At 54.3% G+C, this 24,459-nt stretch overlaps 1 protein-coding gene across 2 annotated transcripts in view; it reads right to left on the bottom strand.

Annotated features, from left to right (window-relative positions):
* LOC118757795 (small integral membrane protein 10-like protein 2A) overlaps positions 1 to 23,610 on the bottom strand; it is a 74,685-nt gene extending 51,075 nt beyond the window's left edge. Inside the window, exons 1-2 of one of the 2 annotated variants that reach the window (XM_058680317.1) lie at positions 23,425 to 23,610; positions 457 to 828 (exon numbers count right to left, since the gene is read on the bottom strand). In XM_058680317.1, coding sequence (XP_058536300.1) covers positions 808 to 828; positions 23,425 to 23,610 — 207 coding nt within the window. In that variant the 3' untranslated portion in view covers positions 457 to 807. Of the gene's footprint in view, positions 1 to 456; positions 829 to 23,424 lie in introns of those variants that run through there. The other variant, XR_009247551.1, reaches the window with a different exon arrangement.
* Positions 23,611 to 24,459: the final 849 nt, after the last annotated feature.

The following is a 24,459-nucleotide window of genomic DNA, read 5'->3' as shown; positions in this document are numbered from 1 at the left end:
AGCCATGCTTTCCCGTGAATCCGACAGATGTCCACTTCCACAGGGTGACCCGTGCCAGCCTCTCCAGGTGACTGTCGAGATCTCACCACTGAGAACGCCCCGGGTGCCACCTCCACATGCACCCACGCCAGGGGGCTCTCTGTGGCTCTGGTCCAACCGATAGAGGCAGGGGGCTGACGAGAGGTCAGGCTGTGGCATCCAGACTTAAAGCAAAAGAAATCATCCTAAAATGGCTATAAAATTAATCTCGCTACTGTTTATTGTTCTGCTCGCGCCTTAACTACTGTGGCGGTGGGCCAGACTTGCCAACTCCAACAGCGCGGGGCTCGGGCGCCCTTGGGCTGCCCGCAGGCCGTGTGAGGTGCCCCCTGCGCTCAGCCAGGCCACAGCGCACCGCGGTCCCGTCTCTAAAACGCCTGGCAGCGTCGGCCCCCGGGGTCCTTCCGGGCAGTCTGCTGGCCAGCCCCACTCCAGAGCCTCGCTGGCGCACATGGTCGTGGCGGCCACTGGCGCTCCTGCGGCTGCGCGGACGGAGTCTCTTCCTGCTGGCCCTTGGTGGAGCAAGAGGTCGGGGAGGCTCGGGGCCCACTTCTTCTCCAACCCCGAGGCCTGGCTCTGGGACGTCCTGTCCCTACGGGCCGGCTTCTGGGTTCTATCCAGGCCCCGCAGCAGTCTGTCCCGGTGGTCTCCTCTTTCTGCCACCATGCCAGCTCGGCAAGTGCCTAGCGTCCCTCTCAGGTCCTTCATGCTGGGTACTCCGAGGCACGTGTGCACACAGTCCAGCCGCGGTCAGTCAGGGCAGGCCCTTCAGTGGATCTCAATGTGGACCTGGAGGAAACAAGGAGATGGAAGTTGGCAAGGAGGGCAGTGGGCCTGGGGAGGGTCTGCACAGGCCTATACCCACATACACACCCAGAACCTTCCTGACAAACTGCACCAAAGACTCCCAGAAACTCTGAGACGCCAGCCAGGGGCATGCCTCGAGGCTCCCTGCCCACGTGGCTTTCTGCACACTTCAAGAAGTTCTGGATGACCTGAGATGACTGGCCCCTTCCAGAACATGAAGGCTGTCCTCTCAGGAGCCCTACTTCCAGGGGCCTGAGGTCACTTCCTGGCACAGGCCAGGACTTCTGGACACGTGCAGCCTGGTAAAGGCCCAAACTGGCTCACAGCCACAGCAGACGGAGTTCCCAGGCTGAGCCTGTAGCCTTGGCCCAGCCCCACCCTGTCCTGTCCAGTACCGTGAGGCTGCCTGCTGCAGCAGCAAACTGGGCAGCCTGGGGAAGTTAGTACTCGCTGTACCCACAGACCTACCCATGCCAGCATTTTCCTGCAACCTTCGACGACAATTAGACTCTAAGCAGGAAAGGGGTCAGGAACAATTGTAGCATGAGTGCCCCCTTCCGGGTTACTCGATTCAAGCAGTCTGCACCTTCCACGTCTTTACAAGTCTGTAGGTTACTGCGACTGAGACTATTACAAGAGTTTCTGCACAAAGAAGGGAGAATGAGCCTGCGCCTCGTGGAGAGTGGCCACTGCCACTGAGTGCCGGGCAGCGGGTGGCCCTACCCCTCCTCCATGCTCCTTGTTAACCTCTCACATGTACCATGTTTGCTGGAAACAAAGCTGCCCCCTCCGCAGCCCTAACAGGAAGTACACACTGGTCAATGCTCGCACAAGCTCTATTCACTGAGTGTTCTGAGACGGGTCTACGCAGAGACAGCCCCTACAAGCCAATGACTTTCCACTGGGGGCACTGGCACTAACACCTGGAAGCCTAAAAAGCCACTCGGAGCAGCTCACCCATGCACTCTGCACCATGCCAGCACCGAGTGGGGGGTGGGGCACACTGCTCCCCCAAGCTCACAGAAGGATTCCACAGCTCGAAGGTTCAGTGCACGGGAAGCCAGGGGGCACCGGAGCAGGGCCAGAGGCAAGGAGGGCCAGCCGCTGAGGGGCTCTGACCGCTGCGTGGGGGTCTTGAACCCCCGAGCATTTTCCACCAGGGAAGGAAGGCTACAGGTATGGTCCAGATTAATTCCGGGGACCAATGGGTGGGAGGTGCTGCTCAACTGCCCGTGGGCTGTGTACTCACACTTGGAAGGCAAAAGGCTGGAATCTCAGAAAGGCAGAGTTGCACAAAGGGGGAGATGGGGAGATCTGCTGTCCACTACCTCACTCCCCAAACGGCCGGATGGCTAGGAGCCTGGACCTCCACCTGGGACCCCCATGGGGTGGTAGGGACCCCACATCATCTTGTGTTGCTTTACCCAGGTGTGTCCTTGGGGAGCAAGACAGGAAATGGGGGCAGACAGTTGGAACAGGAACTCACAAGGGACACTGGCACCACAGGCAGCAGCTGAGTCCACTGCACCACAATGCTGCCCTCTCCCTTGTGTTTTCTAAGTAAATAATACGTTTTAGGACAGTGCTTCTCAACTGTTTTTTTTTTTTAAAGATTTATTCATTTTATTACAGCCAGATATATACAGAGGAGGAGAGACAGAGAGGAAGATCTTCCGTCTGATGATTCACTCCCCAAGTGAGCCGCAACAGCTGGTGCATGACGATCCGAAGCCGGGAACCAGAAACCTCTTCCGGGTCTCCCATGCACGTGGGTGCAGGGTCCCAATGCATTGGGCCGTCCTCAACCGCTTTCCCAGGCCACAAGCAGGGAGCTGGATGGGAAGTGGAGCTGCTGGGATTAGAACCGGCGCCCATATGGGATCCCTGGGCGTTCAAGGCAAGTACCTAAGCCGCTAGGCCACGCCGCTGGGCCACTGCCCTTTTTTAAAACTGAGATATATACAGAGAGAGGAGGAGAGACAGAAATATCTTCCGTCCATTAACTCACTCCCCAAGTGACCACAACGGCCAGTGCTGCGCCAATCCGAAGCCAGGAGCCCAGATCCTCTTCCAGGTCTCCCATGCAGGTGCAGGGTCCTAAGGCTTTGGGCTGTCCTCCACTGCCTTCCCAGGCCACAAGCAGGGAGCTGGATTGAAAGTGGAGCCACTGGGATTAGAACTGGCGCCCACATGGGATCCCAGTGCATTCAAGGTGAGGACTTTAGCTGCCAGGCCACTGCGCCAGGCTCTACTTTCATTTATTTGAAAGGCAAAAAGAAGAGAACTTCTATCTGCTGGTTCACTCCCCAAAGCCCACAGCAACCGCGCCGAGCGGGCAGACACTCTGCCCAGGTGTTCCACCTGCGTGGCAGCACCCAAGCATCTGTGCCCCCACCTGTGCCTCCCAGGAGCACATTAGCTGGAAGCTGGAGTCACAGGAGGACTTGCCCAGGCACTCAGTCGGCATCCCTGGGGCACTGCACCCAGTGGCTGCCCAGCGAATCTCCACACATTCACTGGCCCCATCACGACCTTCCCTAAACCTAGTTACTCCCATAAGACCCACTTCCACAGGGAGTGCTTAGCTGTCAGTCAAGAAACTCATGTCTGGGCTGGCACTGTGGCATGGCGAGTCAGGATGCTGCCTGCAATGCTGGCATCCCACGTGAATGCTGCTTCGAGTCCCAGCTGCTTCAGGTTTACCTCCCTGGCTTCAGCCCTGCTCAGCCCTGGCTGTGAGGACATCTGGAAAATGGACCAGCAGACAGGAGACACTGCGTGCTCACTGGGGCTCTCGGCTCTCCTCTCTCTCTTCTTTCTCCTCCTCCTGGCCCTTTGTGATTCTGCCTTTTAAATAAATCAATCTTGGGGCGGGAGGGAAAGGCAGCCACATCACGCAGAGCCTGTCTGAGTCTGATTCCTCCGGCTGCTTATTTTAGTGGAGCCCTGGGAGGAAGCTGATGAGGGTTCAAGACACTGGGCCTCTTGCTGCAACATGGCCAAAGCGGACTGACCTCCAGGCTCCTGGTTTCAGCCTAGGCCCAGTCCTGGCCACTGCGAGAGCAGGGCAAGTGGGTCCATAAGTGGCAGCTTTCTCAGCCTCTTAGGAAAAACAACCTAAGGGCACGGCGCAGTGGCCTAGCGGCTAAAGTCCTCGCCTTGAACTCACCGGGAGCCCATGTGGGCGCCGGTTCTAATCCCAGCAGCCCCACTTCCCATCCAGCTTCCTGCTTGTGGCCTGGGAAAGCAGTCGAGGACAGCCCAATGCTTTGGGACCCTGCACAAGCCTGGGAGACCCGGAGGAGGCTCCTGGCTTCAGATTGGCAGTTTCAGCCATTGCAGTCACTTGAGGAGTGAATCATCAGACGGAAGTTCTTCCTCTCTGTCTCTCCTCCTCTCTGTATATCTGACTTTGCAATAAAAAATAAAATCTTTTTAAAAAGCAAGCGGGCCCAGAGGCATGGCCTAGCAGCTAAAGTCCTCGCTTTGAATCCACCCAGGGATCCCATATGGGCGCCGGTTCTAATCCCAGCAGCTCCACTTCCCATCCAGCTCCCTGCTTGTGGCCTGGGAAAGCAGTTGAGGACGGCCCAATGCATTGGGACACTGCACCCGTGTGGGAGACCTGGAAAAGGTTCCTGGTTCCCAGCTTCGGATCGGCACAGCACCGACCGTTGCGGCTAACTTGGGGAGTGAATCATTGGACGGCAGATCTTCCTCTCTGTCTCTCCTCCTCTGTATATCTGACTTTGTAATAAAAATAAAATCTTAAAAAAAAAAAAAAAAAAGCAAGCGGGCCCGGCGGCATGGCCTAGCAGCTAATGTCCTCGCCTTGAAACCGCCCAGGGATCCCATATGGGCGCCGGTTCTAATCCCAACAGCTCCACTTCCCATCCAGCTCCCTGCTTGTGGCCTGGGAAAGCAGTCGAGGATGGCCCAGTGCTTTGGGACCCTGTACCCGCGTGGGAGACCTGGAAGAGGTTCCTGGTTCCCGGCTTCAGATCGGCGCGCACCGGCTGTTGCGGCTCACTTGGGGAGTGAATCATTGGACAGAAGATCTTCCTCTCTGTCTCTCCTTCTCTCTGTATATCTGACTTTGTAATGAAAATAAGTAAATCTTTAAAAAAAAAAAAGCAAGCAAGCAAGCAAGCAAAACAACCCGGAGAATCAAGATGGTAGAATAGGGTAAGGACACGTTTAAATGGACGGAGAAGCATTTAATCAGGATGAAACAGAGAGGACACATTCCAGGAAATAGGAGAGGGCAGAACAGCAGCAGGGGGGTACCTGGAGACTGTGAGACACAGGAAAGCAGCAGACACAACGGTGTGGTGTTGCAGTGACTGATACTCCAGCCGCATTCAGCAAACGGCTATCTGAACTCTACCGCAGCTGGAATTCCACCAGCAACCAGGTGGGAAGGGACTTTCACTGGGAGATTGGGAGGTGAGCCCATACAAAGAACTGTCTGTCCTGCTGGTCTGTTTGATTCGACCAGGAGCAGAGACTGAGCAGCAGATCCCAGGTGGGCAGTGCAAGAACAGGGTGGATTTCACAGCCCCATCAGCCTCCTAGAGCCAAACTGGGCGCCATTTTGCTTAAGGAGGCAAAGGCAAGAGAAAGGACTGAGCATACACTGAGCTGGGAGTGAACTCATTTCTGACTCAATGAACTGCAGCAACATGGCATTCTACAGGTTCTACCCAAGACAGGTCTGGGTAGCCCTCAGACCTGATGGCCAGCAGATCAAGAACTCTAGTAGAGGTGCGTCAGGCGCCATTTTGTACACTGTGGCAAAAGCTTAGGACTACAGAGGACAACAGTGAACTGTGCATGTGCTGAGCTCGCGAGAACTCACTGAGTTCCGTGGATTGTACTGGTCCCACAGGAAAATAATACCAATTGTGGCATTGTACAGGTCAAAATAGGTCCGTGTGGCCCTCAGACCTAACAGCCAACAGGTTCCAGCTAGATCAGCACCACCAACAACCTAGCTATGTAGGATACCTGGTGTCTCCCTAATCCCGGGACCTGCTTCAACCGGAAGTGGGAGAAAGGTTGTATGGACAACGGAGCAGCCTCTGCATGGTATCACAGGAGGTGGAGACTGGTGAGCCAGGAGTTGGGGCTATGGAGTTCTTTGTGGAAATCTAACATAAGAACCCAGATCTGGAACTCGCTGGAGGGAGTGGTACAACTGGCTGCAAGCAAAGAGCCGTGTACAAACTGCAATAAGTGAAATCGCATTGCAGACCTGTGGGTGACAGAGCTTAGAAACCTGCCCCAAGAAGAAGACTCTGCTAACCAAAAGTACAATGACCAAGAGCAAAAAAAAAAAAAAAAGACAAAGGCACAATTATTACTGAAAACTCTCCTGCAAATGAGCAAAACCATATACCAACCTCCAAGGTAACTGAGGAAGACATCGAGAAAATGGGGGACACAGAATTCAGAAAACTCATTTTAAAGCTTCTGATCAATAATGAGAAGCACATATAAGAGTTCAAAGAATTTAAGGAATATTTTACACAAGCAACAGCAGCAATAAAGCAAACCAAGGCTGATACATCAGAAATTAAGAACATAATACAGCAAATTAAAAGTACAGTGGAGAGGGCCCGACGGCGTGGCCCAGTGGCTGAGGTCCTTGACTTGAACGTCCCGGGATCCCATGTGGGCATCAGTTCTAATCCCAGCAGCTCCGCTTCCCATCCAGCTCCCTGCTTGTGGCCTGGAAAAGCAGTCGAGGACGGGCCCAGAGCTTGGGGTTCCTGCACCCGCGTGGGAGACCTGGAGGAGGTTTCTGGTTCCCGGCTTCAGATCGGTGCAGCACTGGCCATTGCGGCTCACTTGAGGAGTGAAACATCGGACGGAGGAGCTTCCTCTCTGTCTCTCCTCCTCTCTGTATATCTGACTTTGTAATGAAAACAAATAAATCTTAAAAAGTACAGTGGAGAGTCTCCAAAACAGAATGAAGCAAGCAGAAAAAAGAATCTCAGAATTGGAAGATATTTCCTGTCACCAGGGGGAAGCAAACAAAAAGCTGGAAGCAGAGCTGGATCAGGCCAAAAAAAGCATTCAAGAATTGAAAGACACTATTAAGAGGCCTAATATAAGAGTTATGGAAGTCCCAGAAGGTGCAGAAAGAGAAACTGGTTTTACAAATATATTTAATGAAATAATAAGGGAAAATTTCCCTAATCTGGAGAAAGAATTGGGGAACAGCATCCAGGAGGGGCACAGAACTCCCAACAGGCTTGATGAAAAGCGATCTTCACCACAACACAAGATCATCAAGCTCTCTTCAACTGAACTTAAGCAAAAGATCCTTAAATGTGCACGTGAAAAAAATCCATTGACATATAAAGGAATGCCAATTAAACTCACAGGAGACCTCTCACAGGAAACTCTACAGCAAGAAGAGAATGGAGTGACATATTCCAGATTCTCAAACAAAAAAATTGTCGGCCCAGGATAACATATCTAGCAAAGCTTTCTTTCATCTTTGAAAATGAAATAAAATTCTTCCACAGTAAAGAAGAGTTAAAAGAATTTGCGTCTTCCAAACCTGTCCTACAAATGATACTTCAAGTTGTTCTCTTGACCGAGAAGAGGAATAGCACCCAACAAAACCAAAGGCAAATGTGAAGAACATCCCAGTAAAATGACAACAGAAGACTAAACCAATGAACAAATCATTCCTAAAATGACAGGACCAAAGTACCACCCACACATATTAACCCTGAATGTAAATGGCTTAAGCTTAATCAAACAACACAGATTAGTACACTGGATTAAAAAACAAAACCCAACTATTTGTTGTCTAGAAGAGAAATATTGCAACAACAAAAATCAGCAGAAACTGTAACACATGTCTGGCTCCATCCCCACCTGCGGCCTCCTAGGATACACTCCGGGGAGAGAGGGGCAAGCAACTTGGTTCCTATCACCTACCCAGGAGATCGGACTGAGTTCTGGACTCCAGGCCTCAGCCTGGTCCAGCCCTAACTACACTGTGAGCATCTGAAAAGTGGACAACCATGGGAAATATGTGTCTCTGCTTTCTAAGTAGCAGCATCAAGCAAACAGGAAGGTTAGGTGCAAGCTCTCCAGGTGTCAGTCCAGTTGTTTGTCAAAACAAAAGCTTTATTGATCCAATTAAATCTAATTACCTTCTCTCTTTTTTTTTAAAGATTTATTCATTTTATTACAGCCAGATATACACAGAGGAGGAGACACAGAGAGGAAGATCTTCCGTCCGATGATTCACTCCCCAAGTGAGCCACAACGGGCCGATGCGCGCTGATCCGAAGCCGGGAACCTGGAACCTCTTCCAGGTCTCCCACGCGGGTGCAGGGTCCCAAAGCATTGGCCCGTCCTCAACATCTTTCCCAGGCCACAAGCAGGGAGCTGGATGGGAAGTGGAGCTGCTGGGATTAGAACCGGCGCCCATATGGGATCCCAGGGCTTTCAAAGCGAGGACTTTAGCCGCTAGGCCACACTGCCGGGTCCAATTACCTTCTCTCTTAAATTAACTTCCCAGAGCCTACTGTTGGAAACTGTTATCTGTTTTACTGATCATATGGAAACATTCCTAAATATATTTTTAATAAGGCTGGAAAGGACAGCTCAATGGCTACATCTTCACCTTGTAAGCCACTGATCTCCACCACTTCCCATCCAGCTCCCTGCTTGTAGCCTGGGAAAGCAGCAGAGGATGGTTAAAGGCCCTGGGACCCTGAATCCGCATGCCACACCCAGAAGATGCTCCCTGCTTCGGATTAGCGCAGCTCCGGCTGTCGGGAGCACTTGGGGAGTGAACCATCAGATGGAAGATCTTCCTGTCTTTCCTTCTCTCTGTACATCTGCTTTTCCAATAAAAATAAATCTTTTTTTTTTTTAGATTTATTTATTTTATTGGAAAGGCAGATGTACAGGGAGGAGCAGAGAGAGCAGAAGATCTTCCCTCCGATGATTCACTCAGCAAGTGGCCACAAGTGGTACAGCCGGTGCTGCGCCAATCCGAAGCCAGGAGCCAGGAATTTCTTTCCGGGTCTCCCACGTGGGTGCAGGGTCCCAATTCTCTGGGCCGTCCTTGACATCTTTCCCAGGCCACAAGCAGGAGCTGGATGGGAAGTGGAGCTGCCAGGATTAGAACCAGCGCCCATATGGGATCCTGGCACGTTCAAGGCGAGGACCTTAACCATTATGCTGTTGCGCCAGGCCCAAAAACAAACCTTAAAAGAAAAAGGAAAGTGTCCATGAAAGCCAGTACCTGTGGCCACCACAACTGAGACTGCCACAGTGACGGAAGACTGTGCAGCGTTCAGGACAAATGGCAGCACCGAGAGGTGATTCCTGACCCCGTCCACTCCCCACTGCCAAGCACCGTAAGCTGACCAGGAAGATCAGAGTCGACTGTGTGGGTGGCCAGGGTCCCAGGGCCTGAGCAAGCTTTTCTTAGGGCCCCAAGGCCTGGCCTCTCCTCCAGGCAGCCAAGCCTGTGGCGGAACAATGGCCTGACCCAGTTCGTCAGCTGCTGCCCTCCTGGACACTTGTCCCCTTCCTCCCTAACCTGAGCTATTCATGGCCTCCGGGACCTGGCCAGGAGAGGTGCCACTGCTTTGTCCACTAAAAATACCCTGGCCTCAATGCTTCCACAAGCCAAGCCAGCAAGGTGAGTCCCAGAGGGGACAATGAAAAGCCACAGTTACAACAAGTAGGGCAATCAAGGGCAAGGAGCAGCTCCTGTGCTACTGGCAGCATGCCCTGCCCAGGTGTCGCAAGACTGCCCTGTTTCCCTGGGCTTTAGGGGTGAGCCTGAATCTCAGTGTGTGCTGGGCTCAGTGCTGGCACGGCCCAGGACCCTCATGTCACATCTGGGATGCCTGAGGAGTCCTCTTAGCTTCCTGCTAGCGCACACTCTGGGAGAATGCAGGTGATGGCTCAAGACCGTGAGGCCCCTGCCACCCACAGGGAAGACCTAGAATGAGCTCCAGATTCCTGTCTTCAGCCTGTCCTGGCTTTGGCTCTTGGGGACATTTGGGTAATTAATCAACAAGAATTTTTTTTTCTTGTTTCTCTGCATTTCAAGTACATAAACAAAAGATAAACAGAAGAGTATAGTTTTTTTTCAAATAAAATGGGGGCTGTTGCCATGGCGTAGTGGGGTAAAGCTGGCATTGCACACGGACGCAGATCCAAATCCCGGCTGCTCCATGCCCATCCTGCTCCCTGCTAACACAGCTGGGAAAGCAGCGAAGGATGGCCCACGGGCTTGGCCACTGCATTCACGAGCGAGACCAGATGAAGCTCCCGGCTTCAGTGGGCCCAGCCCTGGCCCCTCCAGCCACAGAAGATTTCTCTCTTTCTCTCTGTAGCTCTGCCTTTCAAATAAACAAACAAGCCTTTAAAAAGAAAACAAAGTAAAATAAAAAATGACCAGGTTGGGGAGATTGCTTGAATAAACTCCACCCATTTCTACCAAGCACAGAGGACAGGAGACAGACCTGGCACCATTGTTCCCAAAGGTGGCTGGCTCGTCACACCGGAGCACACGCACATCCCCACTCACCACACATCCATGTCCCAGCTGCCTTACCCATGAACCCAAGCGATGGGCCTGACCCAAATGGGCAGTGGCTGCCCTCTGACCCTGTGGAACTGGCTGTGCAGCTTTCCTCCCAGTCACCTGAACGCTCAGAGGCGTGCCTGGGTACTGAGGAGCCCAGCCCAGCTTGACCCACCCCAGCAAGAACAGTACCACCCCTGAGGGCTTGGCAGGGAAGGTGCTGGGGCACCTGCACTGACTGGCCCCAGCATGAGTGCCCCACGAGCAGCACCTGCTCCATCTACAAGAGCCCCCATGGAGATCACCCAACAGTAAGCAGACGGGAGAGGAGCAGCTGCTGGCCCAGCATCATGGAGCAGCCTCCACACAGCCCAGTGCGCATCAGCAAAAAGGTCTGAAGGGAGAGCAAAGGGCGGGCGCCCAGAGTGCTCCCTGCACTGCTGAGGAGGGTAGGCCCACCGCGGAACAGCCTCAGCGGGAGCCAGTCAATGCTGGGTGCAGGTCGCCTCAGATCTCTGCCTCACCAGACTAAGGGAGCCCCTCGCAGAGGGACAGCCACGGCCACACCCAGGCGCTGCTGCTACAGCTGCCCACAGGGCCAGGTCGTCTCTGCTCCTGCAGCTGACTGCCAGCCAACAGCATGAGGATGGCGGCCCCTCGTGCCCATGACGTCCCTCCGTGGTGTTGTCTGGACCCACACAGCCCACAGCATACCAGGACAAACTTCACCTGCATCATGTATAGAGGTAGACCACGAGGGGCAGGGATGTGGCCCAGGCCGGGATGCCACGGGCATGTCAGCAGCCCACACTGAAAGGCCTAGGTTTCACTCCTGGCTCTGAACCCCAGGTCCAGCTCCCTGCTATGTACCCTCAGGCAGCACAGAGTCCCCACTGCTGTGGGCATCTGGGGTGTGAACCAGGGATAGGAGCTTTAATCAAGTTAAAAAGTAAACAATGTTGTGGCATGTCGCTGTCCCACAGCGATGGACTTGGTGCACGGAGCCGATAATAACACACGTGGACCCTGACTGATGGTCAAAACCGGTAGTTTATTAGTGGCATCAAACTTTATACACTGAGGGCCATACAGGATAAGGGAGGAAGTATTGAACTCATCAACAAAACCATCAATACTTTTGTTTGGAACTCTTTTGTCTTGTATATTCCACCAGGTGTTCTCATATACATATGCAGATGATATCCAATAAGGTATTCAAAAGGTACCATTTGGTTGTTCTCCTCCAAATATTATCCAACCAACTGTAATCCTGTGCTCACTGGCCTTTTAGGGTCACAATGTCCTCCTACAGTGGCAGAGCAATCAAACCACCACCTGCCATCAGCAGTACCTGATTTGGGTGTTGGTTCAAGTCCTGGCTGCTCCACTTCTTTTTTTTTTTTTTTCTTTTTTTTTTTTATTGTACTCTTGTTGACAATCTTTACATAGTTAATTACGGTAAATAAAAAAAGGTTCAGGGAGTATAGGGAAGTGGGTAATAGTATTATGTCCATATTGTTTCCATCATGTATCTGAGGTAAAGGGGGATATTGAGGGAGAAGCCCCACCCAGTTTCCCACCCACCTCAGGGCCCGGATGTGGGGCATGCTCTGAGATACTTGCTCCAGTGGTTTTAATAGTTCTCCAGTTATGAATCGCTGCCAGTTTTGCTCGATGAGGTCGTCCACTGATTGACACAGTCCATCACAGGGTCTTCATTTGCCCAGTATTTCGCTGCCAACATATAGCTGAGATGAATGATTGACCTGTTCTTTCTTCTGTCTTTTCTTGGCTAGGGTTCTGAGTCCTGCAGTTCGATTGGGGAGATCTTCAAAGAAACTTTGTGTGAGGTGTTCTCAGACCAGATTCTTGTATGTTCAAGCAAGCACAGAGCCCGGCACAGTCCATCACCCCGATCAGCTGGTGGTTGCAATTGCTGGGATGGTTCTGTTTTCAGTCCCAAGTTGCACTGGAACCAATGGGTGTTGCAGTCCAGTCTGGTTCTGCCCAGCACGTACTCGGCCCATACATCAACCAGTGGGAGCTGCAGCCTAGTTGGAGCGACCCACAATAACCCCCACCAGACCCGCCCCCTACCCTGGTTTGCCAGTATGTATAGCAGACTAGTCCAGTCTGTCCCACATCCCATTTGGCTCTTGTACTTGTCAATGGGTATTACAGTTTAGTTCCATCTAACCAACTCAACTATCCAGCCCTCACAGATGTTGTTGAGTGCCTCTCTGTCTAGCCACCCCAGCCCTTGTCCTAGTTTTCATGCCCTCCCGCGAGAGTAGTGACCCAAGAAGGGGGAACCCACTATTTCCCTCCCAGGTCTCTCTCACTCCCGGTTTATGCACTCTTCAGGTGGTTCTGTGATTTGACTTGACAGATTTAACCAGCTTCTGCCAGTTGGTGCTGTAGCTAAGCCCAAACATCCCTCACCCACTCTAATTCATGCTTGCACCAGCAGGAGTAATCCGCCCAGCCCGGCTTTTCCCTGATCTAGTCCACATGCGGTGCACAGGTGTTGTAGCCTGGCTTAGTTTGGTTCTCCCCCATCCCAACTCACGTTCTCCAGTGGGAGTAGCTGTCCAGCGAGGGGACCAGCCCCTTAATCCCCCCGCCAGCTCTGCCCCTCCCTTCCTGGATCTCGTGCGTGCTGGTTGGGTGTTGCAGCCAAATCCAGTACAGGCAACCTCACCCTGGCATTCCATATTATGCACTGGTTTTGTCGCCACCAATCCCGGCTTGACCCACACTCTGTTCTGGTGTTCGGATTTGCCAGTGGATGACATGAACTGATTCAGCCTGGTCTGCCCCTGACCCATGCCAAATGTATGCCAGTGGGAAACTTTCCATGGCCTATTCTGGGCTGTTTCCTATCATGCTTCTTGCGCTTGCCTGCAGGGACTGTGTCCTGCCAGAGGAGTTGCCCAGGCTCCTCCATCAGAACCCCTCCCAATGCCAGATTTTGCGCATACCAGGGAGTCCTTGAGCCAGCCCTACTCAATTCACCTCCTGTCCTAGCAGGAACAGTGGCTTTTCCTGGCTGGCTTTCACCCCATTCTGGTTCTTGTTGTTGGATGTTTCAGCCCATCCATGGCTTGTCCATACCCACATACAGCTCACACATGGCTCAGTAGGGGGTTGAGACCCAGCCTAGTCAGTCCCACATCTATCCTGGTTCTCCAGGACACCAGATGGTTTTGGGGTATGGCCTGGCTTGGTACATCCATTCCCAGCCCACACTAGTGCCAAGGGAGACTACCACTGTTTCCTAGATAGAACACAGCCCCCATTCCAGCGCACGCACCCTTGGTGGGATCCTCAACCCAGTTAGGGTGTCCCCTTAGCTCCCCAACTGGGCCTGTTCCTAGCCATAGATCATGCGCCTGCCAGTGGTTGCTCTGACTCAGCTTGGCTCAGTCCCTCACTTGTCCTGGCCTCTGCCTTAGACAGTGTGTCTTAGCGTCTTTGACTCAAGTAGACCAGTAGGTGGCTGCTCCACTTCCAACCCAGCTCCCCACTATTGCACCTGGGAAAGCAGCAGAGGCTGGCCCAGGGCCTTAGATCCCTGCACCCACGGGGGACACCTAGACAGAGCTCCTGCCTCCAGAGTTCAGCCTGGCCCACCTCTGGCTGTCGTAGGCATTGGAGGCAGTGAACTAGCAAATGGAATATCTCGGTCTCTCTGTCCCCATAATTGTGCCTTTCAAACGAATAAGCCATTAAAAAGGGAAGTAAAGGGAGGGAGGGAGAAGAGCTCTACAACGAGGCGGTAGTGCCAGGATATCCAGGAACTCTACATCTTATAGCAGGATTGTTGTGGGCTGAGGAGCTGATTTACATTGCTTTAGCTGAGCACTCAGGAATCAGGCCTACGGCAGTAGCACCTGGCCTTTGCAGACTCATTGGCGTCCTATTGTCCTGTTAATGGGCTTGGGGGGAAGAGGAGATAATATGTAACAAGGAGGCTTAGGAGCAGACGGCTCCCAGCACTTCTACCACCACCTACCACCACCGTGGTCTCCGTGTGTCGGTGCTTTTCGCTTGAACATTCACTGCGCCTACTATGCTGGCTCAGCGGAAGAATTCTAATCTGTCCAGGCATTTTTGCTACTGTGAGACTGGCTTTTTACACAATGTGAGCTTGGAGGTTAATCTCAATAATGTCTTACAAAAGGACCTTCTATTATTCCTACTGTCTAGTTGTCTCCATTGACCTTATGCTAATCAAGGCACCTGTAATTAGGGTTTCATTCTTTTCTTAATCTTTAGGTTCTCCTTTTCTTTGTGACACAAGATTAGGTTGTAGGGTAAGAATGGTAGCAGGAATTTCTATTGTTTTTGGATAAAGCAGATGGCAGGGTTGTTCTGAGAAACACCCATTTAATCATGACGTAAAAAGTCTGAGCCAGAGTTTAACTGATTCTGTATAAATAAAGCGGATGGCTTTATTGCCGTGTCCACTATCATGGAATCCTAGTGGTCCGTCTCTTTCTTTCTGCGCCTCATCCACGCACCCTTCCCGAGTTCCGAAACCCAGGCTGGAGCTGGACTCCGGCACAGGATGGCCTTCCCAAGGACAAGAAAACCCAATCAGAGAACACTGTTCAGATTAATACAACAAAATGTACTGTGTCACATGGAAGAGTACCCCCAGGGGTGGGCACATGGCATGGGGACTGGGAGGGCTACACCTGCCCCAGGGGTGGGCACATGGCATGGGGACTGGGAGGGCTACACCTGCCCAGGGGGTGGCAGGTGGCAGCTCAGGTTGTGTTCCAGCCCCCCACAGGGGAGGCTGACGAGGGGTGGCACTCCTAGATCTTGGCTTTTAGGGATGGGCATTTGGGGAGTAAACCAGCAATGCGGGAGATCTGTCTTGTCTCTCTCTTTCAAATAAATTAGGAAACAAAGGAACAAAAACCACACAAAAACCAAGAATGTTGAAGCTGGTCCAAAGAAACCACATGTAAAGTCAAAACACACCAGAGGTTGAAATTTGTTTTTTCAAGCTTAGCATCGACAACTCTTTCCCAAGAAACGACTTGAAGAAATTCAAAGGACTTGCCTACAATGATGGACTTATGACTGTGTATGAACAACTATACTCTTGTACTAATGCAGAGGAACTGGGGTGGTTAAGAGGGCATAAGAGAAACCCCAAGGGGAGTGCCACACCACTCCAGGAGGACAGTAATGTGTGCGTGGACAGCACACGGGAGCAAACGCAGGCGCAGCTTGGGGTCACAGTCCTGTGCTTCCAGGAAAGGCAGCCATGTGGACTCTGATACCACACATCCACATCCCGCTCCCCCTGCCACGGCTTCCATCCTGAGGCCTGGCTGTGCCCCCCACTACAGCAGACTCCCAGTGGCCTGTCTCTGGCAACACTGACACTCCACAGGATGCTATTGGCATAAGAACCCAGGGCATGGGGTTGGCACTGTTTTGGCGATTTTGCCTAAGCCAAGTTATTTCAAAGGGATCCATTCTCCTTGGGACGTGGGGAAGAGATGGACCCCGACAGGTAGAGTCGATCCTCCCTGCAAAGGGGCAATGTGCCCACTTCCTCTCAATACTCCACTCCTGTGGACCCTGGAGTATTTATATAACATCGCTTCCAAAAAAGCATTCTCGGCCCTCCAGGCTGCTCCACTTGGATGCAGTACCCACTAATGTGCCTGGAAAGCAGCAGCAGACGGCCGAGGACTGGGGCTCCTGAACCCACATGGAGGACCTGGAAGAAGCTCCCGGCTCCTGGCTTCGGACCACTGCAGCCATGTGGGAGTGGACCAGTGGGTGGAAGATTGTTCTCTTTCCCCTTCCTTCTGCAACTCTTTCAAATAAATGATTTTTCAAAATTATCCTTTAAAGAAACAGTAAATCAGATTACATCATGATAGAGCAGGTGTCTGGTCCAGGTTAAGCTGCCAGCTGGGACTTTTAACAGTGCCCACAGGGATGTGGGGCTGCAGGCAGAGGATTAGCCAACAGAGTCACCAAACCAGCCCGGCAGATGAGTTCTGCCTGCCTCTCTCTCTCTGCCTCTCAAGTAAAAATAAAACAAAACTTAAAATCTGCCTTCTGTTGTACTTGGAGTACCAGCAAAGTCCTTACAGAGGAACATTTAACAGCCGCCTGTTACTGCCACCCCTCTGTGTCTGTGCACGGGGGCCCACACAATAAGATACACATAAAATTAAATATATTCACTTTTTTAAAAAGATTTGTTTATTTTTTATTGTAAAGTCAGATTTACAGAGAGCAGATACAGAGAAAGATCTTCCATCCACTGATTTACTCCCCAAGCAGCCACAATGCCTGGAGCTGAACTAGTCCAAAGCCAGGAGCCAGGAGCTTCCTCCAGGTCTCCCAAACGGGTGCAGGGTCCCAAGGCCTTGGGCTGTCCTCGACTGCTTTCCCAGGCCACAAGCAGGGAGCTGGATGGGAAGCAGAACAGCCAGGACACAAATCAGCGCTCACATTGGATCGTGGCATGGGCAAGGAGAGGACTTTAGCCACGGTGCTACTGCGGCAGGCCACAAGCAGTGTCCCTTTGATGCATTGGTTGTCAGTTTTGATGAAGTCCAATTTATTCTTTCTTTTGTTGCATCTGCATGAATCCAATATCAAAGATTCCTTCTAAGAAGTTTGTAACTTAAGGGCTGGCACGTTGGCTCAACTGGCTAATCCTCAAAGTGCTGGCAACCCATACAAGTGCCAGTTTGTGTCCTAGCTGTTCCACTTCTCTTCCAGCTTCTGGCTTGCAGGCTGGGAAAGCAGTGGAAAACGGCCCAAAGCCTTGGGAGCCTGTAACCACACTGCAGACCCGGAGGAGCAGCAGCAGACAGCCCCAGTGCTTGGATCCCTGTACCCACGTGGGAGACCCGAATGAAGCCCTGGCTCCTGGCTCCAGAGTGGTCCAGCTCCAGCTATTGTGGACACTTGGGAGTGAGCCAGCAGATGGAAGATTATTCTTTCTGTAAAATCATCTACCTTTCAAATAAAAAAAATTATAAACCTACTTTTTAAAAGTTTAAAAAAGTAGGGCCCGGCGGCGTGGCCTAGCGGCTAAAGTCCTTGCCCTGAAAGCCCCGGGATCCCATATGGGCGCCGGTTCTAATCCCAGCAGCTCCACTTCCCATCCAGCTCCCTGCTTGTGGCCTGGGAAAGATGTTGAGGACGGCCCAATGCTTTGGGACACTGCACCCGCGTGGCAGACCCGGAAGAGGTTCCAGGTTCCCGGCTTCGGATCGGCGCGCATCGGCCCGTTGCGGCTCACTTGGGGAGTGAATCATCGGACGGAAGATCTTCCTCTCTGTCTCTCCTCCTCTGTGTATATCTGGCTGTAATAAAAATGAATAAATCTTTAAAAAAAAAAGTTTAAAAAAGTAGCCCTTACACTGTAGTCTTTTCATCATTTATTTTTTTGAGAGGCAGAGAGAGACAAGGCGCTTGCCTGGAGAAGTTCACAAACACCCAAGGCCAGCAGGAAGCTGGAGCCCAGAGAGCGAGCCAGGAATAGAACCCTGAACAGAGCTCCAACTGGAGACAGGGCAGTTCCCCAAACCCTGGACAGGGCTCCAGCTGGAGACAGGGGCAGCTCCCCCAGCTCTGGAGAGGACTCCAGCTGGAGAAGGAGCAGTACACCAAACCCTGAACAGGGCTCCAGCTGGAGATGAGGGCAGCTCCCCCAACCCTGGAGAGGACTCCAGCTGGAGACAGGGGCAGCTCCCCCAACCCTGGACAGGGCGCCAGCTGGAGACGGGGCAGTTCCCCCAGCCCTGGACAGGGCTCCAGCTGGAGACGGGGCAGCACCCTCAGCCCTGGAGAGGGCTCCAGCTGGAGACAGGGGCAGCTCTCCCAACCCTGGACAGGGCTCCAGCTGGAGACAGGGCAGCACCCCCAGCCCTGGACAGGGCTCCAGCTGGAGACAGGGCAGCACCCCCAGCCCTGGAGAGGGCTCCAGCTAGAGACAGGTAGCTCCCCCAACCCTGGACAGGGCTCCAGCTGGAGACAGGGCAGCACCCCCAGCCCTGGAGAGGGCTCCAGCTGGAGACAGGGGCAGCTTCCCCAACCCTGGACAGGGCAGCTCCCCGAGCACTGGACAGGATTCCAGCTGGAGACGGGGCAGCTCCCCAGCCCTGGACAGGGCTCCAGCTGGAGACAGGGCAGCACCCCCAGCCCTGGAGAGGGCTCCAGCTAGAGACAGGTAGCTCCCCCAACCCTGGACAGGGCTCCAGCTGGAGACAGGGGCAGCTCCCGCAGCCATGAACAGAGCTCCAGCTGGAGAAGGGGCAGTTCCCCAAACCCTGGACAGGGCTCCAGCTGGAGACGGGGCAGCTCCCCCAGCCCTGGACAGGGCTCCAGCTGGAGACGGGGCAGCTCCACCAACCCTGGACAGGGCTCCAGCTGGAGACGGGGCAGCTCCCCCAACCCTGGACAGGGCTCCAGCTGGAGACGGGGCAGCTACACCAGGCCTGGACAGGGCTCCAGCTGGAGACAGGGGCAGTTCCCCCAGCCCTGGACAGCGCTCCAGCTGGAGACAGGGCAGCACCCTCAGCCCTGGAGAGGACTCCAGCTGGAGACGGGGCAGCTCCCCCAACCCTGAACAGGGCTCCAGCTGGAGACAGGGGCAGCTCCCCCAACCCTGAACAGGGCTCCAGCTGGAGACAGGGGCAGCTCTCCCAGCCCTGGACAGGGCTGCAGCTGGAGACAGGGGCAGTTCCCCCAGCCCTGGAGAGGACTCCAGCTGGAGACAGGACAGTACCCCCAACCCTGGACAGGGCTCCAGCTGGAGACAGGGGCAGCACCCTCAGCCCTGGACAGGGCTCCAGCTGGAGACGGGGCAGCTCCACCAGCCCTGGAAGGGCTCCAGCTAGAGACAGGGGCAGCTCCCCCAGCCCTGGACAGAGCTTTGCGCTTGCTTATTCTTTTCAGCTCACACATGGCAGCTATCTTGAGAGAGAGCTGAACTCGTACACCCCAGTAGCTGGTTGCATCATTATGTGGTTATTTGTAGGGTTCTTTCAAAACAGTGAGGGTGGGTGATGAAATGCCTGGGCACAACTTCTAGCACTGCTCCCAATCCCAGCCTCCTGCTTCTGCAGATGCTGGAAGGTGGCAGGTGATGGCACAAGCAGGTGGATCCCTGCACCCACACGGGAAAGCTGGACCAAGTTCCGTGGGCTCACCATTGGCCCAGCCCGGGCCAGCTATTGCAGGCCTTTGAGGAATGAATCAGCAGATGCGAGTTCTGCTTCCCTGTCTCTCAGAGAGAAAAAAGCCAAGGATACAGGTGTTCACTATATTAAAATCTTATTTGGTTTAAGATTTCTCAAAACTGAAGTTTGTGGAAAAACATCGCTTGCAGGACAGCAAAGATCTGGTGGCAGCTGCGTCCCTCAGGCACGCAGCCTCGTTTCTCCAAGACAGAGCCCGGCTCCTCAGCTCAGCCAGGCTTCCCTACACCTTGCAGCTGGTGCCTCCAACCTCCCCAGTGTCTTCCAGGAGCCCGATAAACCAGAAGTCAAGCTCACTCAATGCCACAAGGACCTTGGCAACAGCTGGGATGTCCCTACTTTCCAAAGTCCTGAGCTGCCCCTCAACCTCTGTCGAATCCTCTGGCACCTTCTTCCCCACTGACTGTTGCTCCCCCTGCAGCGCCTCATGCATGCCCGGCTGACCTGGGGCAGCGCTGACACCTCTCCCAGTGACCTGTCTGCTCCAACGTCACTTCCTGGCTTTTCATGTGCTTGCAGTCAGAGCTGCCCAGACTAGCAGAGCCCCCCGGGGAGGGGGTCACCTGGAGAACAGAAGACGAGGATGAAGCAGACAGAACGCAGGGCAAGGAGCCAGGTGGCAGCTAAACAAAGGCTGGCCTGCCCAGTGAGCACAGGACACGTATGGCAAGGTCACGGCCCGGCGGGCAACAGGCTTCAAGACACCTTCCTCCAACGACTCTCTTCCAGGGCTAGCACTTGATTCTCCCTACAGACCCCAACAGCGGACTTGCTCAGTCACAGTACCATTTCATTGTTATTATTATTTTTTAATTTACTTGAAAGGCAGAGAACAAGAAGTAGACAAGCAGATGGTTAGGGTCTCAGGTAAGGTTACTTTCAGATGTTGATCGTGTTCCCGGTAAAACTATCTTTAAAATGTCCTCCTATCCCATAGCCCAACCCCCAAAAGCACGTTCCCCCTCTGGGGAGCGAACAAAGGGACAGAATCAACATACCAATCTCCATTTTTAAAAAAAGATTTATTGATTTTTATTACAAAGTCAGATATACAGAGAGGAGGATCTTCTGTCCCATGATTCACAACGCAACGGCCGGTGCTGCGCTGATCTGAAGCCAGGAGCTTCTTCCAGGTCTCCCACACGGGTACAGGGTCTCAAGGCTTTGGGCCGTCCTTGACTGCTTTCCCAGGCCACAGGTAGGGAGCTGGATGGGAAGCAGGGTTGCCGGGATTAGAACCGGTGCCCATATGGGATCCCGGGGCGTTCAAGGTGAGACTTCAGCTGCTAGGCCACCGCACTGGGCCCCAATCTATTTCTTTCTTTCTTTCTTTTTTTTTTTTTAAAGATTTATTTTATTTTTATTACAAAGTCAGATACACTGAGAGGAGGAGAGACAGAGAGGAAGTGGAGCTGCCGGGATTAGAACCAGCGGCCATATGGGATCAAGGCGAGGACCTTAGCCACTAGGCCACGCTGCCGAGCCCCCCAATCTATTTCTTAGAACCAGGAGACTGGCCCACTTTGGTCACTGTCAAAGGAATGCCACCTTGGTTTCCAGTTTATCCTCAGGATGGGGGAAGCAGGCCACCACCAGCCTCACCTTTTGTTTGGGGCAAGGTGGTAGAGACCACTGCCCAGCTCAGAATAGGTTTTCCCCCCAGCCTGTCCTTGGGGTGACTCGGAGGAGCCCCGGCCCTGAGATGTGCACCGTTTCTGCCATTTCCTCAGAGCCCCTCCTGTCACTAAGACAGGAGCTCTCTTTCCTAAATAAATCATACTTTGCAAATTACAGTTTGTCTGCATGAAAATTATTTGTTCGTGTAAAACGAGAAACGAGGTTGCTGCCGCATGTGCGCGTCGATCATGCTACAAGCACCTCCCACCTGCTGGCTCGCTCGCAGCAGGCGGCTCAGGTCAAAGCCACAAACCCAACCGAGGTCCCACGCAGATGTCAGGGACACACCCTCCGCTTCTGACACCTGTGTCCCACGGCCTCTCCTAGCAGGACGCTGGACCCTTCGCACCAACTGCGCAAAGCCCACCCCTGGTGGCACCTGGCATCTTCCCCTGGCTGTGTTTAGTATCTGCAGTCACAGCTTTTCAGTGTCTGTAGCCACACCAGGGTGGTGGGTGGCTCCAGGGTGTTTTTAAATCACAGCCCTTCCCTCTTCGAAGGCTTTGGGCATCGCCTTCCCCCAGCGGCAACTACCAAAGCAACTACAAAGAGGAGCCTGGCTGGGTCTCAGTATCTGTGTGGACCTTATTCCTCACAAAGCACACCCCAGGGACCCTGCAAGAAAGGAGCTGCCAGGGTGTGCTGAGGGGGAAAAGTGGGGGCTGACCCTCTGGCTCCCCATTCGTCTTCCTGTTGCACTTCCCTTTAGCAAAGCAGAAAAAATAAACCCTCCAACCGGGCAAGCCCGAGGTTTTTCACAAAAGGAACACTTTCAACCCTGTAGGGGAGTTACAATAGCAAATGTACCTACTCAAGAAGAAAGACCTCCAACCTCCTTGCCCTCAAGGCCAACAGCAACCTTAAAACCCTGAGGCAGCCCCAGGAAAGCCCTTCCCCCAGGGGACCTGCTGACTGCCTCCTGGGCGCTGCCCACCCCGCCCCCGTGCCCACAAGGCCCCTCTCTCTGCAACCTGTGCAGCTGCAGCGCCACCTCCACCAAGCCCCAGGTCCCGCGAGTGGGTGCTGCCCATGGTTTCGGCTGCGCCACAAGCAAGCAAACTGGGAAACCCCAACCCTCATCACGGGCACCAGGTGCCTACGCACTTTCAAAAGGCACGAAGCCTGAGCATTCCCGCAGGCAACAGACCCCAGAACTGCAGTGACCCCCAAAAGGAGTGTGCTGGCGCGGGTGACAACCAGCAAAGAGCACGCAGGAGACAGGCAGGCGACGGAGCACGCTCAGAAAGCCAGGTGGAGGCGACATGGAGGCAGCAGGCTGGGCCAGGACTGGAGCAGAGCCCGGCCGGAGCCGTGCTGGCACCCGGGAGGCGGATCTGTGAGAAAGGCGCTGGGTGGAGCGTTTTTGTTTTGGCGATTTTAGTCATGCCTGCGGTGGGGTAGGGCAGTCAGACCAGCCTGCTGCTGTGTCTGCTCAGAGGCTCCACAACAACAAACCTGAGCTGGCCTGCCCACCGCAGGACCCCTGGTTTCTACGGGAAGCCCCTGGACCTGGCCAACTCGGGGCCCCTGCTTCCGTGGGGTGGTGACCGGCTGCAGGCGGGTGGGCTTCCGCCTCCCCAAACCTCACACCCCTGTGCATCAGCTGCCAGGAGCTGCTGGAAGATACTCGGGAGTTTTCCGCTCCCCTAGGATGGGAGCACAAACCCTCACTTGCAAATATCACCATTGAGACCCTGAAACGCAGAGTCAAGTGCATCCCAGTGCCCCTTACCACCACTCCGCCCAACAGACGGCCCGTTCTAGGCTTCACGCGGCCCCCTCAACACCTGCCGTCCGGACCTCAAAACCCCGAGACGTCCTACGCAGGGATGCTTTCACTGCGACAGGCCCAAAGCACAGGCGAAGCAGGGGCAAGATCCCTGCCGAGTCCCACCGGCGACCCCAGGGACCAGCCAGGCGGGCGCGCCACCCGCCCCACACCTCCATTCTCCACCCGACGGCCCTACAGCCCCCTCGGCGGGGGTCTTCCCAGGTGGGCTTGGCGTGAGGTCCGTGCACGGCCGGCGGGGGGCAGGTGCTCCCCGGGCGGGGGATGCGGAGGGAACCGTGCGGCTCACCCACCTGCAAGCGCACGTTGAGCATCATGGAAGCCACGATGTAGAGGTAAGGGAAGTTGATGCGCAGCCGCCAGGCCAGGTCGAAAAAGATGAGCAGCGTGCGGGTCAGCCCCTTGCAGAAGACCCCATAGGAGCGGGCGGCGGCCGAGCGCGACAGCCGGACAGCCAGGCCCGACAGAGCCGCCGCCATATAGAGACCGGCGCTCCTCAATGCCCGCCCGCCCTCTCCGCGTCGCCCTGGGCCTTCCGCCCCGGCCGCTGACCCGCGCTCGGCGCGCTCAGGGAGCCAGGCAGGCGGCGGCGAGGCCGGCGGGCGGGCCGCGGGGCAGCCGACTCCGCGCCTCACGCTCGGAGAATGCTCTCTGGCGCGAGCCGCCGCTAGCTCCCGGCCCGGCCGCGCGGCTTGACGTCACAAAGCCCGCCCCGCGCCTGCGCGACCCGAGGGCGCGCCCCCGCCCCTTCCCTCCGTGCGCGCCCCCGCCCCGGAAGACGCGCATGCGTACCAGTCGGGGTGGGGGATGGGGAGCGAAACTGGTGCCCTGTCCCCTCTCGCCCCCTAATGGTGCAGCTTGAAAACAGAAATATCTTCCTTTAGTTACACACCGCTGTCCTCAAAAGGGTTTTGCTTGAATCCCTGGCCCCAGCTGCATTTGCAATCATGATTATCACTTTTTTGGAACAAGATTTATTGTATTTGTAAGGCATGGTTACAGAGAGATCCTCCATCCGCTAGTTCACTTCCCCAAATGGCTGCAAAGCCAAGGCTAAGCCAGTCCAAGCTAGGAGCCAGGAACTTCTGGGTCTCCCACACGAGTGCAGGGGCCCAAGCACCAGCCATCCTCCGCTGCTTTCCCAAGCTAAAAGCAAGGAGCTGGAAGAGAAGTGGAGCAGCTGGGACATGAACCGGCACCCACACAGAATGCTGACATTGCAAGAGGCAGCTTGACACAAGATGCCACCACACCAGTCCCCAATAATGGTCATTTTTGAACTACTGTTTTGAGACCCCTTGCACAAATCTTTACTCTGTATGCTCCAC

The sequence above is a fragment of the Ochotona princeps genome, chromosome 24 (assembly GCF_030435755.1).
Source record: "Ochotona princeps isolate mOchPri1 chromosome 24, mOchPri1.hap1, whole genome shotgun sequence".
Classification (NCBI taxonomy): domain Eukaryota; kingdom Metazoa; phylum Chordata; class Mammalia; order Lagomorpha; family Ochotonidae; genus Ochotona; species Ochotona princeps.
The sequence above is the reverse complement of the archived record's forward strand: the minus strand, read 5'-3'. Positions and strand labels throughout refer to the sequence as shown.